This window comes from Gymnoscopelus braueri (genome assembly GCF_963280865.1).
Source record: "Gymnoscopelus braueri genome assembly, chromosome: 10".
NCBI classification, from domain to species: Eukaryota; Metazoa; Chordata; class Actinopteri; order Myctophiformes; family Myctophidae; genus Gymnoscopelus; species Gymnoscopelus braueri.
In genome coordinates this window covers 14024910-14039693 of record NC_137611.1, presented here as the reverse complement: position 1 = coordinate 14039693, position 14784 = coordinate 14024910, and the positions used below count along the sequence as shown (strand labels likewise).

At 41.4% G+C, this 14784-nt stretch overlaps 1 protein-coding gene across 4 annotated transcripts in view; it reads right to left on the bottom strand.

Annotated features, from left to right (window-relative positions):
- The window catches only part of LOC308094425 (rho GTPase-activating protein 29-like), a 58979-nt gene that overhangs the window by 19056 nt on the left and 25139 nt on the right, over window positions 1–14784 (bottom strand). For 3 of the 4 annotated variants that reach the window (XM_080441070.1, XM_080441072.1, XM_080441071.1), the window contains exons 3-11: window positions 13954–14097; window positions 8644–8740; window positions 7748–7820; window positions 6699–6759; window positions 4192–4341; window positions 3151–3215; window positions 2907–3017; window positions 2667–2747; window positions 1145–1312 (exon numbers count right to left, since the gene is read on the bottom strand). In XM_080441070.1, the coding sequence (XP_080297196.1) occupies window positions 1145–1312; window positions 2667–2747; window positions 2907–3017; window positions 3151–3215; window positions 4192–4341; window positions 6699–6759; window positions 7748–7820; window positions 8644–8740; window positions 13954–14097 (950 nt within the window). Of the gene's footprint in view, window positions 1–1144; window positions 1313–2666; window positions 2748–2906; window positions 3018–3150; window positions 3216–4191; window positions 4342–6698; window positions 6760–7747; window positions 7821–8643; window positions 8741–9306; window positions 10068–13953; window positions 14098–14784 lie in introns of those variants that run through there. The other variant, XM_080441073.1, reaches the window with a different exon arrangement.

The window sequence follows — 14784 nt, the reverse complement described above, 5'->3', positions numbered from 1 at the left end:
ACAGCCACGGACAGAGGATGAGGAGAGAAAAAATAAACAGAGAGAGAATGAAAGAATAGGGAGGGAGGGAGGAAAGAGAGAGGATGAGGGGAATGGAGGGGACAAAAAAAAGATGGGTGGCGGTTATACATTTGTAACAGTGGGTCATTAAGTGTTCAGAATCAGCTTCATTGCCAGGTACAATAAGACCCTTTTCACAGCAGCCATGTTGACATAAGTAGTTGTGTAATGTTACTTGCTTAAGTTCCTTCACACGTGTTACCAATGACATTAATTAAGGTTCCATTCCATTTAGCAGAGCCTCTCCAGCGAGCCTGACTCCGTTTGACCTGAATGGATATGGAACCTTCATTTGTATCATTGGTAACAGCTGTGAAGGAAGTAACATTACACGACTATTTATGTCAACATGGCTGCTATGATAAAGGTCTATCAAAGTACAGAATTCCAATAAAGAGCGCTCTCGCACACCAAAGAATGGGATAAAACGCAATTGCTTCAATATACAATAAAAAGCATCAAAGAGATATTGACAGCAAACAGTGTTTCATAGTGCACGTGCATAATATGAATGTTCATAATGCAGAATATACTGTATATCCTTTATAAGTAAAATTGCAAATACTATTATATAATAGTATCCACTTTGAATGTGTACTGCCAGGAGGTCAGACCGGTTTTCTGTAACTCATCTGACACTGTCTAGGTAAACCACACCCAAACTGTGACAAAACGTAAGACAGCCCTTTAATTGCTTCCCGGGTCTGATCTCGGCTTTTTATGTATGTTGTTGGGATGCGGGATGGTTTCAATTTCCCATTCAATATCTTTCATATGTTTTCTGTGATATGGATGGTGTTTCATGATCCCATGGTGCAGACAATATGGAGGGAGGGGGGACACGATGTTCTAAAAGTTAAAACAGATGCTAAGGACAATTTACAAGTATTATTTCAGTGGTTCTCATAAGTGGGGACCCTCCAGCGTTCCTTGAGGGAGTTCCAAATGGGCCTTTATGGGGCTGTAACTCTGAGAGTGTTCAGATGGAACACTCTCAGAGCTATGGGGGTCCTTTGAAAATTAAAACGTTTGTGAACCACTGTACTATTGGACCAAGGTTTGCGGGCATGGCGAGTGAGTATACCTTCTGCAGAGCTTCCTCCTCTAGCTTCCTCTTCTTCTCCAGCTGTTTGTTAGCGGCGTTGGGCTGCTCCTCCTGGGAGCGGCTGGTGGACCACTGGGCCTTCTGGTACTCCTCTCTCCGCTGGGCCTGCAGCGCTCGTGCCTTGCGCACGCTCGCATCCGCCTCGTGCTATACGGAAAACACGAAACACACAAGACACAGGTGAGGCACAGGCCAATGCACGCCTCTGCGACGTGAACGCGACATAGTATTGCAGCCGCTCTCGTGTAAACACAAACACGTTTGGCTTAACTCTTGTTACTTCCTCGTGCGGTGGAAAGTGAACACAAACAAGACAAGTTGTGAAAAGTCATCATGTCCCCAAGTACACAAATCTGCACAGCTACACATGAAGAACAAGGGCTTAAGCCTAGTGTAGTTCAGCTGGACCCTCCTGGATACAGCCAGCCAACCGTCCCTCGTATTTGTGATCCAATAACCTGCTTTGTTCTGTTTTGGTAGCAGGACTGGTAGACTAGTAGTGGTGGAAAAAGTACTACATTTTTTTTTACTTAAGTAAAAGTATCAATACTGCAATGTAGAAATACATAGTCCGGAATTCAAAATTTACTTAAGTAAAAGTACAAAAATATTGGTATCAAAATATACTTCAAGTACAAAAGTAAAAGTACTCATTATGCAGAATGTACCATTTCACAAGTTTTCAAATGTATAAAATGTATAAAGATCTTTTGAAAATAGCAGATCTACAAGCTCACAATGCGTCGCATTGCGACACATAATAATCAAAATATACAAAGTAACTACGTTTTAAAATAATTGTAGTGGAGTAAAAAGTACGAGATGTAGTGGAGCAGAAGTAAAAGTACTGAAAATTGGAAATACTCCAGTAAAGTAAAAATACATCAAAATTGTACTTAAGTTCAACACTACGAGTACATGTACTTAGTTACTTTACACCACTGGTAGACTCAAAGTTGAGTTATTCTTTCAAAAACAAAACTGATATTATGTTCCAAAAGCGTTTATGCCAACTATATGAACTAACAAAATACTGCTGCTCCTGCTTGGCTTGACCTCTCCGTGGTGCAATTAAGACTGTTTAATTTAAGCTTCGTTTAAGCTTCGTACCAAAGCACTGAGCAATAATGCACCAGTGAAGTACAAAGGCTAATTTATTATATATATTTATATATATTATAATAATCATATTTGCACAACAGGGTAGGAAAAGAGGACTAAGTATTAATTTGTTTATTATGAATCATTTTACTGACACCATTGGGCAAACAAATCACAAAATTGGACCAAATGAGCGCATTCCAGAGCTCTGTCTTTGTTTTGTCTGTTATACAAGCTGGGCAAGTACACACTAATCATAGACAGACATCATAACTCTTTATCGTCACATGGGGACATAGATGACATGTTGTATCGGCGACACAGTAAAATCATCAAAAGGATAAATGAACTGTGATAGCCCCTCAAGTCTGTATATATTTTTCTACGGAGCCATTCTCACCATTTTCTTCTGCTCTCTCTGCCACTGATCCTTAATGTCTTTCCTCAGCTTGTCCAGTTCATTTTTGCGGGCTTGGAGGGGCTGAGAAAGAGAACAAAGATCAACAATGATGGATCGCTGTGGTACCAACTTTTAAAAAACGGCATTTAACAAAAGCTTTGACCGGTTTCTGTTGAGTCGAGTGAGACTCTTCAAAGACAAATAAGTTGTCTTTTTACCCATGTTAGGTGGATTCATTACCTGTATGAATTTATTGGTTTGGAGGGCCATTGCAGTCTGAACGAGGAGCTGGTTGTATTCAATGTCATTCTTGAACGTGGAGACATAGATGTCCCTAAATGGCATGTAGTCCTGTAGAAAACCAAATGAATAACCCAGTAAGTAATACATTGATTCCTTCTTATCAATGTCTGAATCTTCAGGAATAAGTGTGCACAATCAATACAGATCATATTAATAACAGCGATAAGACCATGTTATTTACCTGCTGACTTGCCAGTGTCCTTGAAGACTCTGCCATTTTGGCATAGCTTTTAGCACACTCAATATCTGAAAGAGAATGCAAACATTAGTACATATACTTACACAATCAAACACGTACGTCTTTGTTTGTGTGGATCAACGGAAAATATTCGTAAAGTCAATAGTTACTGTTTAGTGATGTTTCCAAACACGACCCACCAAAATAATCATATTTGAAGTGAACTGGGGACCCGCCCCACCCTGACAAGCACTTGGAATGTAGGAGTTGGGGCATTACATTTAGTTTGACTCGGTTCCACAGATAAATATTGGGAAAATAGCCAATCTTGCGAGGAGCTGTGAGCTTGTAGATCGGCTATTTTCAAATGTGTTGCCTCTTTATGATGCGAAGCCTGCGGAGCGATTGCTGAATGTAACATGTAAAGTGGTGTATCTACGGTATGTATTCTACTGTTTAACCTATGTCTTTCATGGTCCCATTGCACCATGGGATACTCATACTGAGTGTATAAGCACATAAGCTGTTTAACTTTGATGTAGTCATGTTTCTGATGTGTTTTAGGCATGTCTTTTATGTACTGGCAGTTTTTAACCATTAGACAGTAAGACAGCCATATGGCTGCATACATACGGAATGTTTGTAATTATGCACTGTAGATGGTTGGATGTTGCTTAATTGTGCCATTTATCAGGGTTCTGAATGCTTTAACTAGTCTATGGTAGGCCTACAGCAGCTAACGTATGTTCAACGTGAATCTGTTATGAGTTATATGAATTTGCTTAACAGCATTCGTTTCCCTTAGTTAACATAACCATAACATCCTACTGCAGATGTGAGGGCAATAATAGAACAGTTATAGAAGAATACTAATATTCTATTCTATTGAAACAGTGCCCTATGACTCGCTACGGCTACCAAATAATAGAGCTGTGTAGTGTAGTGGTCCCTGCCTGAATTGTCAAGCAGGACAAACCAAGCCCTACAGGATTTCAGAAGCATGTTTAGGTTCCTCTCAGTGCCTATATGGTCATAATGTCTCACCCATGGCCAGTCTCTTCTCCATCCAGGCCAGCAGGTCTTTGACATACTTGGACCAGGCCTTGGCGTAGAGCAGCGCCGACTCGACCCCGCTGTCGTTCTTCAGCAGGGTGAGGTCCACCTCCTCCTCCCGCGACAGCGCCACGTCCGGCCCTGATGGTCAGCACAGGAATTACCACGCACATCAAAACACAGAACGATAGAACAACAACAATAGCAGCAACAACAAAGACATTTTTAAGAATAGCAACAATAGTAAGTAGTAGAAGGTAAAGAAAAACAGCAAAGTGTTAGTCATACTTTGAGTTGATTGAAGGTGCTGTGTGCATATGTCCTACTTCTCCATAATGTGTATGTGTGTATAAGTATCAATTTGCATGTATATACTACATGTGTATACATGTACTTTTATGATTGCATACGTTTGAGTGTGCAGTCTTATTATATATATGCCAGTGTGCATGTTAAGAATTGGTAAGAGTTTAAGTAGTCACGTAGGTGTGTGAGAGGCGCTTTATAGGATTGTGTGTGTGTGTAGTAGCTGACTCTGTGTGTGTGTGTGTGTGTGTGTGTGTGTGTGTGTGCGTGTGCGTGTGCGTGTGCGTGTGCGTGTGCGTGTGCGTGTGCGCGTGCGTGTGCGTGTGCGTGTGCGTGTGCGTGTGGTAGGCAGACACAGGCAACAGGCCTATAGTGTCAGTCGTTCATAACCTGACTGCCTGGGGAATCTTAATGTGCACCTACGTCTTACGAAATTGTTTCAGAATGAAATCTTTCATATAGTATCAATGAAACGTGAAACATATCATCCACCATATATTAATGCTTATTTGTTTCAGTTCCAGTTCCTCTTTAAGCATGTGGATAGGAATGAAGCAAATAAGAAACAGAAACCAGGAAGATACAGAGGCTGCCTGGAGAGTCTGGGAGGATATGAAAGTGTGACTTTTCTAAACACATTCCGAAAAGCTTTAGTAGACGGACTAAAAACCCTTGCTTATGGACTACTGGGATATACACTGGTATTATAATCAGAGGCTTTTAATGATTTAGCTGTTAGATAGATTATATTCCTCTTTATACTCACTGTAGGTTGACTGACTGCCCATGTTTATCTATTCTCCCCCACTGTGTAGCTGGCAGACATTGTACATATACAGTATATAGGATATACTGTGTTAGCCTTATTACCTCCTATTCCCCTTTACAGATTGCATTATATTATTATATTACAGATGGCATTGTATTATTGGGCAAACTACTGTAAATGTTACGTATGTTCATTGATACTTGAGAGTCTTTATGTCTCTTTATTTGGTATTTGGTATCTTATTTCTACTACTGTACAATATTACTTGTTTACTCCTATCTTTATTATGCTTACTATTGAAGCTTAACAGTATCTCTCTTACAGTACCTGTATCTGTACTGCATTTAATTTCCCTTGTGGGATCAATAAAGGTCTCTCTTATCTAGTTACCCTCTGGGCTTGCGGGAGAACGAGGAACGTAGCAGTGGTGGAAAGTACATTTACTCAAGTACTGCACTTAAGTACAATTTTGAGGTAGTTTTACTTTACTAGAGTATTTTACATTTTCAGTACTTTTACTTCTACTTCACTACATCTCAGAGGCATATATTGTACTTTTACTCCACTACAATTATTTGAAAACTTTAGTCACTAGTTACTTCGCAGATATTAATTATTATATTATAAAATATACATTAACCACTTCAGCCCTATTTTTTACATAGGCTATTTGAAAATAGCCGATTTCAAACATTTTAGTACTTATATTTTTGATACTTTAAGTATATTTTGATGCCAATACTTTTGTACTTTTACTCAAGTAACATTTTGAACAAAGGCCTTTTACTTGCTGTAACAGAGTATTGTTTTTATATTGTGGTATTGCTACTTTTACTTGAGTAAAATATGTGAGTACCTCTTCCACCACTGGAACCTAGATGCTCACATCATCAGGAAGTAGCCAGGGAAAAGACACTGGGGTTGATTAATGGCTCTAGCCTCTGCATGCATGGCGATGTCATAACCCCTCCATGCGCCACCCCCCCCCCACCCCCCATAATAACCAGCGCTGCCAAACGCACCTCCCTCTCAGCACCAGTCCCATGTGTTTCCCATCCCACGCGTTTAACTATTCCTAAACAGAGGAGGAATGTCAGACATTTGGAAAGCGAGAGAGACGGAAGAAGAAGGAAAAGAAAGAAAGAGAGAAAAAAAAAGAAAATAAAAGAAGGGCCAGCCCGCAGCAAGTATGAAAAAAGCTGCAGAAATAACAGGGGTTAGTGCCGAGGTTTAGGGCGGGTCTACCTCAGGCATCTGGGAGGCTAAAAGAGCTCGTCTAAATCATTTAGCTAAGGCTCACAAGCTGACACTCTGGGCCCAAGGGCTACAAGCCGGCCATTAAATGTTTTTTTCAAAGCCAAGCCATTAATAATCATTATACATTCCTACTATTAGAAGCGGTTTAGGCCTGCGGTACGCTTACCTGCAAGGTCGCTTTTCTCCGAGACATATCCTCTGGGATCCACCGAGAGATTGTCATAAGACTGTGGACAAAAACAACAAAGAATTAAAAGAGACGTTTTAGCAGATAGCAGACTGTAAGTCGGGTGGGGCAGAACAGGGTGGAGGGGGGGGGGGTATTATTTAAGCCGAAAGTAGAGTGGCCCGTTAAATGTTGCTTTTATTTTTTCCAACGCCATGCTAAATAGAGAAAGCAAGCCTTTGAGGTTCAAGTAGAGGGTTTGTTGTAAAATAAATCACCCCCTTTAATACAACCCTCGCACCACAAAACACAACCCTACGAACCCTGTCATGTTTCAAAGCAACACTTTGAAGAGAAACAGCCACCCAGACAGCTGAGTGTGGAGCTCAAAGAAGCAGAGCTGTCCAATTTGAACTACTTTACGTTCTGCTGGGAAGCTTAACCTATCATAAGACATCGTCATTTATCAGTTTGCTCGTGTATGTTTTGTGTTAATAATCAAAATCTGCAAAGTAACTACCGTAACTAAAGCTGTCAAAAAAATAAAATATTTGCCTCTGAGATGTCAAAGAGATGTCAAAGTATAAAGTATAAAACAAATGGAAATACATGTAATACATGTAAGAAGAACAAGGGATATATATATACATACACATATGTATACACATATTTTCACATATATTCTTAATGTTTCTATATAGTATATATCTGAAATGGTAGGGTTGTTGAGGTATTGCATCATTAAGATGTTATATTTATGCAATGATTTACTACTAACCATATACTCGAGATTTATTTAAGTTTTTAACTGTTTTCTTAGACTGTCATGTAAAATGTTTTCATGTTATGTAATGTCATTTATTTCTGTGTGGACCCCAGGAAGAGTAGCTTCTGCTAAGGTAGTAGCTAATGGGGATCCAAATAAACAATAAACAATAAACTCTTACGGGTCCATTTGGTTGTATTCGTGCACTCTCTGAGATTAAATAAAGTGGATTATTTGACAGTGTATGAAACAAGGAAGGAAGCTGTAAGAATGTGTGTCTCACCCTGCTTCTTCTAGACTGGGGGGACCCCAACCCTGAGCCGCTGTCAACATCTCCCATAAGGAAGTCAGACACTCTGAAAGCCAGACGACAGCACTTTAGCATTTTATATAGTTATTAAAACATGAAAGACTCAACAGTGTTTCAAAGATATATAACGCTGCATAAAGGATCTTTCCTTTTAAAATGATTAAAAGTGTACACGGTAACAGGTCAAGTTGTCACTATAAATTAGCAATATTATGACACACATCTATCTTACTGTATTGTATGTGTCTTGAGAGTAAATGTTTTAATGGTTTGTCCTGATGTCATCAGGGGACACATATCAAATGAAGTACAACCGAACTTATCCACAATAACCGTGGTGTCCCTTTTTTGGGCTTCTTTTTTTTTTTTTTTACTAATAAACAATTTTATTTCACATTTTTATATTTCATAAAAAAAGAAAAAAAGCTTGTAAATTGTCATTCTCGCTATTTGTCCTACGATGAGGCATAAAGGGGTTATACTGTGTAGGACAACCCCTGTGATTTCTTGGTTCATTGACATAATGTGGAATGTCCTGTCATGCTTGTCAGTGAGCTGATGTATTGAGTATAAATGCCCAGAAATAAGCCCATAAGCCGTGAGCCGTAGCTTGTCTTTACACAGCATAAACTATGCTTAAGTGAAAATGATGAAACGCAAACCGCTGAGGGAAGCTATTGGCAATGCATCAGCTTCAAATGACTTCAATTATAGACTTAGCACAGTGACATGGGCTTGCAGGAATCCAATGACTTGTATAGTACCATCCACTGGCCCCATTCGAGTGCACTGTTAGTTGCTTAGTTGTCTCACGAGAGCGCTCGTAAAAGCTCGAAAGCGTTGAAAAGGTTAACAAACATTGTACTCACACATTGCCGAACGTGAATGCCAAAGTGTCAATGGAAGCGTATATCTCGCCGAATATAGCCTTTTTGTTTTCTTGAGTCACTTCCTTGAAGTTAACGCCTGTTGGGGGTGAGATAAACAAACCACAAACGAGAGCCATGCATGAGAACTTCTCCCAAAAATACAACTGCATTCACAGCCAACGTTCGCACGGGTTCAATCATTCAGCGAAAGCATTCAGAGTACTACACTTGTCCTCCCACGCCTGGACAATTATGATATAAGTGTGCAGTTAATGTGTCAGCATACACATTCAAATGAATGACTGGAATGAAATCAATGACCATCAAGCAAAGGTAACATTAGACCATCGATTAGGCTTTTGATTTCATTCACCACATTAATAATTTCAGAATGCATTCTTTATTTAGACATTGTTATTATACTGTATGTATGCACTCATACAAACTGTGGCATTGCTGTGTATATGGGAGCTTTAAAAAATATATATATTAGCAGTAGAACATAGTAAAGGTTAGCCCAGTGTTGATATTAGCATATGGAAAAGTTAGTCCATTGTAGAACAGATATACTCATCAATAAGAAGGAAAGGTAGCAGGCAGAAAACCTCATAGAAAAGCTTCCTAAACGAACACTTTAAACTGAAATGAGCAGAAGTAGCCTACGGGCACTGCAGGAACATTTTATCTGATTCCTCTCAACCACCAAGAACGGTTGGGTTTGAATATCTTCAAAGGACCAGAACGAGTGTTTATATAAGCGTCCTCATTTGCTCCTGTAAATCCGCATTCCACCACAGGTGATCTTCCATTTTGATCAGGCACAGACGAAACGAAGACATCTTTGTTTGAGGAGTCCAGGACTATTCGCGTTTGACGGCCATCGAGTGTTGACGATTCTTCGAGAACTGAACCTCTCGGAGCAATGTAGCTTTCTCTAACAGGAAACGTTTACTCAGCGAGAGGACATTTGCAGAAGGCAATCAGGGGAACCTAAGTCACAGGCGGAGAAATCCAACTTCAGAGAGTGCTTCCTGTCTCCCCACCACAGGAAACACTTGCACAGCTTGAGCTCCACGACAGCTGAGTAAAACTTTCAGACAGCTAACGTCGCGACACTTAGCCTTTTCTCCCTGACACCTGTCGACTTCTGTTCAGTACCAGGGACCCCGAGATTCAAGTGCCTCCCTCAACCGCTGAGTAAAGTGGCCTTAGTCATCAGCAGACCTTCAGAGCTCCGATTGTGTACTGAAAACGTCATCTTGGTAATTCCATTTCCACTCATTCCAGAGAAGAGAGGAAAAAACCCATGGCACCTGTGTGTTGATTCCCAGTAAATTTCCAGGTCCTCCACAAAACAAAACCAGGCAGTGATGGCCTGGGCCCCCAAAAGGACGCCAGAAAATGCCAGAGCGACTGAAGCCCGAGCCTCCCTGGAACCCGAATGCGAATACGTGTTACTCTGAGGCCCCTGTGCAGGAGCACCGACTTCTTCCTCAGGACATCCTGTGGGTCTCACAACAATGATTCCAGCACTGCCCCCCCTCCCACCCCTCGGCCACCCCTGAAATATGGGAACTGCATCATTCAAGCACAAGGGCCATTGTTTTGTCACTGAGAGCTCCAACTAGGGACAATTAGCCTGTGAAAAAAAGATTTTTTTTGGGGTGAGTTAAACCATGTCTGACAGCCCAGCTGTCAATTTCTCTCACAACTTTTGAGAGCACAACTTTGTTTGACAGATCGGCTCACATTTGGCCCGACGGCTCGCTCATAGTTTGCGGTATTCACTGGTTCACAGACCCTCTTTTCTCTTGAGCTATGCCATGAGCTGATGGGCACAGACATGGCACAGCACAAGGACGAGAAAATGGTCTGTGGCATATGCACAGGGGGTGGGAGAGGTGGAGTAGGGAAGGAGGAAAGAATTTCAATAACTTTGGAAAGTTGACACTTTTATTGCCCTGCCTCAGAAATGCTAGAAGGAGGAATGGGGGAGAAACAGCCCCCGTGGGACGCAAGCGCAAGAGAGAAACCTGGGCTTGGTTTTAACCAGTGATGAAGACTCTCTGCAGATAGATCCTATCTGTGGCGATACGAGAACAGACAGGACAAAGTATGGATGCTATGACAATGGCTTTTGTCTGAATAAATGAATGAAGCTTTGTGCGTCAAGACGACAGAGCTGAAATCTTTCATGTTTGTGTGACGGCCGTCTACTGTGTCATTATTAACGCCTAGGCATAAGCAGATACGATCTGAGAGGCGTTGGAAGCAGGTTGCGCGCGTTCACGTGTGTTCCTGTCATTTCTGGACGCCGCCCAAAAAGGCCCCAGGTGTTGTTGTGCCCGATCATCAAAGCGTGAGTCTTCCAGGAACACGGGCGGCAAGAAAACACACTCTGAAGGCACAGTGGTGCACAAGGCCTGTTATCATCCGGACCTTTGAGTTGTCATGTCACTAGAGTTTCACTGATTCATCCCTCTCTCAGCAGCTCCTTTTGTTTTTCCTTTACTCTGCCTGGCTCTTTGACTTGGCCACTATCGAGTTACCTACCGGCCCCAGAGGACAAGTTAGGCCAAGCATAGAGGTGATGTAAGCCACCCCCTAGTGGTCAAGACGATCCATGCTTCCACTTGTCCACTTGGATATGTGAACATGTATACTGCAAATCCTTATGCATAATTTAGAGTCTGGGGGAGCGTATTAATTTTCTGATTGCAGCCATGCATTTTCTTTATTTGTTTTTTTCCCCCATTTTTATGGGCCTACTTATAAAAGCTGAGGAAGCCGCCGGCTAAAAACGTGTTATTATGCTACACGTGCCTATTTAAATAAAATAAACGGTACTTCAAGGACATGCTGGCATTTTTCCTTTACCTACACAAGGTCCAAGCTAAAACATGCAAAATGCCTGAGGTATTTATGCACAGTGAGGACCAGTCAATCACATCCATTCAGATGCCCCGTTGCAGAAATCGAGGTGCAAAGGTTCCCACATAGCTGCCACGATATGAACCCTTTTCCTCAGGGTGATCTCACACAGTCAATCTCCCTTTGTTTTCTTTCTTTTTTTTTGCATTCCCAGCATTGTTCGAGCACCTCTCACCAGGACACAAATGAGAGACAGACAGAACGAAGCGCATTCTTCAAACGTTACAACGTGGCTCTGATGGCGAGATAGAGACAGGTGACCTGCAAGACAAACGCACCGTAACAATAAGAAGAGCATGTAGAGCTACGTGGCCTTGCTGGGCCATCAAGTATGTTGCCAGGACGCCACCTCCCTCCCTCCCTCCCTCCCTCCCTCCGTCCGTCCGTGAAATATGGAATGCAAATTACACCCCTGTGCAGCCCTCCTCTCTGCGGATTCTTGTGTTCGGGCCAAGTGAAGAATTACCCTCGCCGAGGATCGCATTTCTGGCAGATGAACTCGCAAGTTTTGAGATTCCTTGCGCTTGTATTCATTCAGGAGAGGGAGGGAAGGGATTCTTTTGTTGAGCAAGACAATAATCACGTCTCTCACTCTGGAAGCCTTTTGGAAACAAGACCGAGGGCCAACTCGAGCCGAGCAGGATTCAATCAAATAAACACATTGGCGCTGTCAGGCAGAAACCTTGCATCTCTCCACATTTCATCTGTTTTTCATAAATGAATGCCTTATTTCATCCTATGACAAGCTACAAGCTCACAATGAGATCACGTTGTGATCTGTTATTTTCGCTATTGTTGAAAATGTTAATGTTTCTCATGGCAGGCCAGCCGAGTGAAAGGGACCTCTAACTCTAACCTTAAAGGAGCAGTTCACCCACAAAAGTACTTATTTTATATCAATGACACACCCCATGAAAGCATTGAATTCATGGAGATTCTTTAGTTTTTGTTGCATTCCTAAACCTAAGCCAATAATTTGAAAGATGCTAATGTATCCGGTAGGAGACTCAAAGGAGTCTCTTTGAGTCTCCTAGCGGAAATACACCGCGGTCATCAAGTTATTGACTAAAAACGAAAAAACTCCATGAATTCAAGGCTTCATGGGGTGTGTAATTGATAGAAAATAAGTATTGTTTTGGGTGAACTATTCCTTTAACTCGCAACACTGCCATAAAACGTCATGAGAAGATATGAAACCTTCTGTGTGTGCACACGCTTGTGTCAGAGTACACACACATGCTATTTTCTAATGCCGTATTCAAGGCCACCTGAAGTGAGTCAAGACCAAAGCCGAGACCGAGGGGGTTGGGGGTGGAGGGGTGTATAGAGAGATAGAGTCAAGACAGAGACAATAGTTAGTAATAGAAGAGAGAGTCAGAGTTAGTGCTAGTAATAAAATCCTAATCGACACTATGATCAAAACTGTGTTGGTCTTACATCATAGTGAGAGGGCTCAACACTTCAAAGGAAATACATAATGAGGTATGAATTTCAGAAAAAATACAAATAGATATACAGCACAATACATATTAATAACACTAATAATAACAAATATACGTTACTGACTGAAGCTCAAAATAGTATAAAAACAGAGCTTAAAATAGAGTATAATAATAAAGAGTGTCAAACACTTCACTACTGCTACGATGAGGAGAATATTACACCTAGTGCATAGGCATATTATGTCCTGTGTTAATAGCAGATATACAAGCTCACAGCGCATCACTTTGTGCCGCGCTGCGAGCTTGTACTGCTATTTTTGAACATTTCTGAAAAATCTTGAAAGTGTTTAAAAAATGTTGAATCATTTTTGAATTATGGAAAAGTTTGAGAACTACTGATTTCAAAGGCATTTGTAGAATCGGCCTCAGGTCTTAATGGGTTAAATATTTATCTAATTCAAGAATAAATCTGTGAGTCAACTTAAACCAAATGAAAGGAGTACAAGTACTGATTCAAAGATACTTCATTACGTTTTGTATAGTTGTACCCGCCTGGATGAGTCCCGGAACAGAATTATTGAGGATATAGCCAATCCTGGGAAGAGCTGTCTCCGGTACTCGTCCAGGCTGCTGAAACACTGGAGAGCCAGCCTCTATGTGTGATTTTATGTCTTTGTATGTTATTGTTGTGTATGATGTGTTGTTGTTGTTTTTTTTTACTTTCTTTTATTTGTATGTTGTTCCTATATGTTTGCTCTATGGACCCCCTGTGTGTCTGGAATAAAGTTTGAATTGAATTGAATATATATTGCAATAATAATAATGTGATTGTCACACATCCCACGGCACACCTGGACTTTTGGGAACCACTGCTTTTGGTAGAAATCTATCTTCTGCATCAACTGTGTTGTGCTGTACTTGGCATAAAAACACTGACCTTTGACTTTGGCGATGACCATGCCAGCGGCGCCGAGGATGTCCACGGAGTTGAGGGTCTGGTGTTGGCCGATGACGGCCTTGAGAACTCGCAGTAGCTCCCCCAAACGCTCCTGGACCGTCTGCTGGAGACCCTCCTGGCTCTCTGGAGAAAAAAAAACAAAACCTGAGTTTAGTAACGAAAAGGTCATGTATGTCCTGATGAAGATCTGAATAGATCGAAATGTTGACGACGCAATAAAAATACAGCAGAGATTTTTCAGCATCACCAGTGTGCAGACTCTAGACTTTCTTAATTATATTTTTGCTTGTCTTGCAACAGGGCGGATGTGCGTGCACTACCTTCTTCATGCATCATTGTAACGGTAAAAGGTCCCACGTTCAATCCGCAAGACAACCTCTGTGTCCTTTCAACAAGTACTGACTGACTGACTGACTGAACACAATACTGGCTGAACCATCAGCTGCACACTCAATATATAAACTGGCCAAAAGTGAAATTGAAACTGCCATTGAAAATCTGGCAATGGAAAATTAGTCAAGTTAAGTGACTTCATAACAGCTCCCGTAAATAGAAAATGAGATCGTGTGACTGCCATGATGTAATGTTGCCATGTTGAATCACAGGTCATCCACAGTACTTGGTTGGCTGCGTTGCTGCTACTGTATGTAGGTGACACACGGCTAGCCTGGTAAACCCTCCCTCCAGAAATCTCATTTCCATTTGACTCCTGGAATCAAATGGAAATTAGATTTCCGGAGGGAGGGTTTACCAGGCTAACACACGGCAACATCAAGAGTGTTCATTTTTATTAAAATGGACCCTTACGGT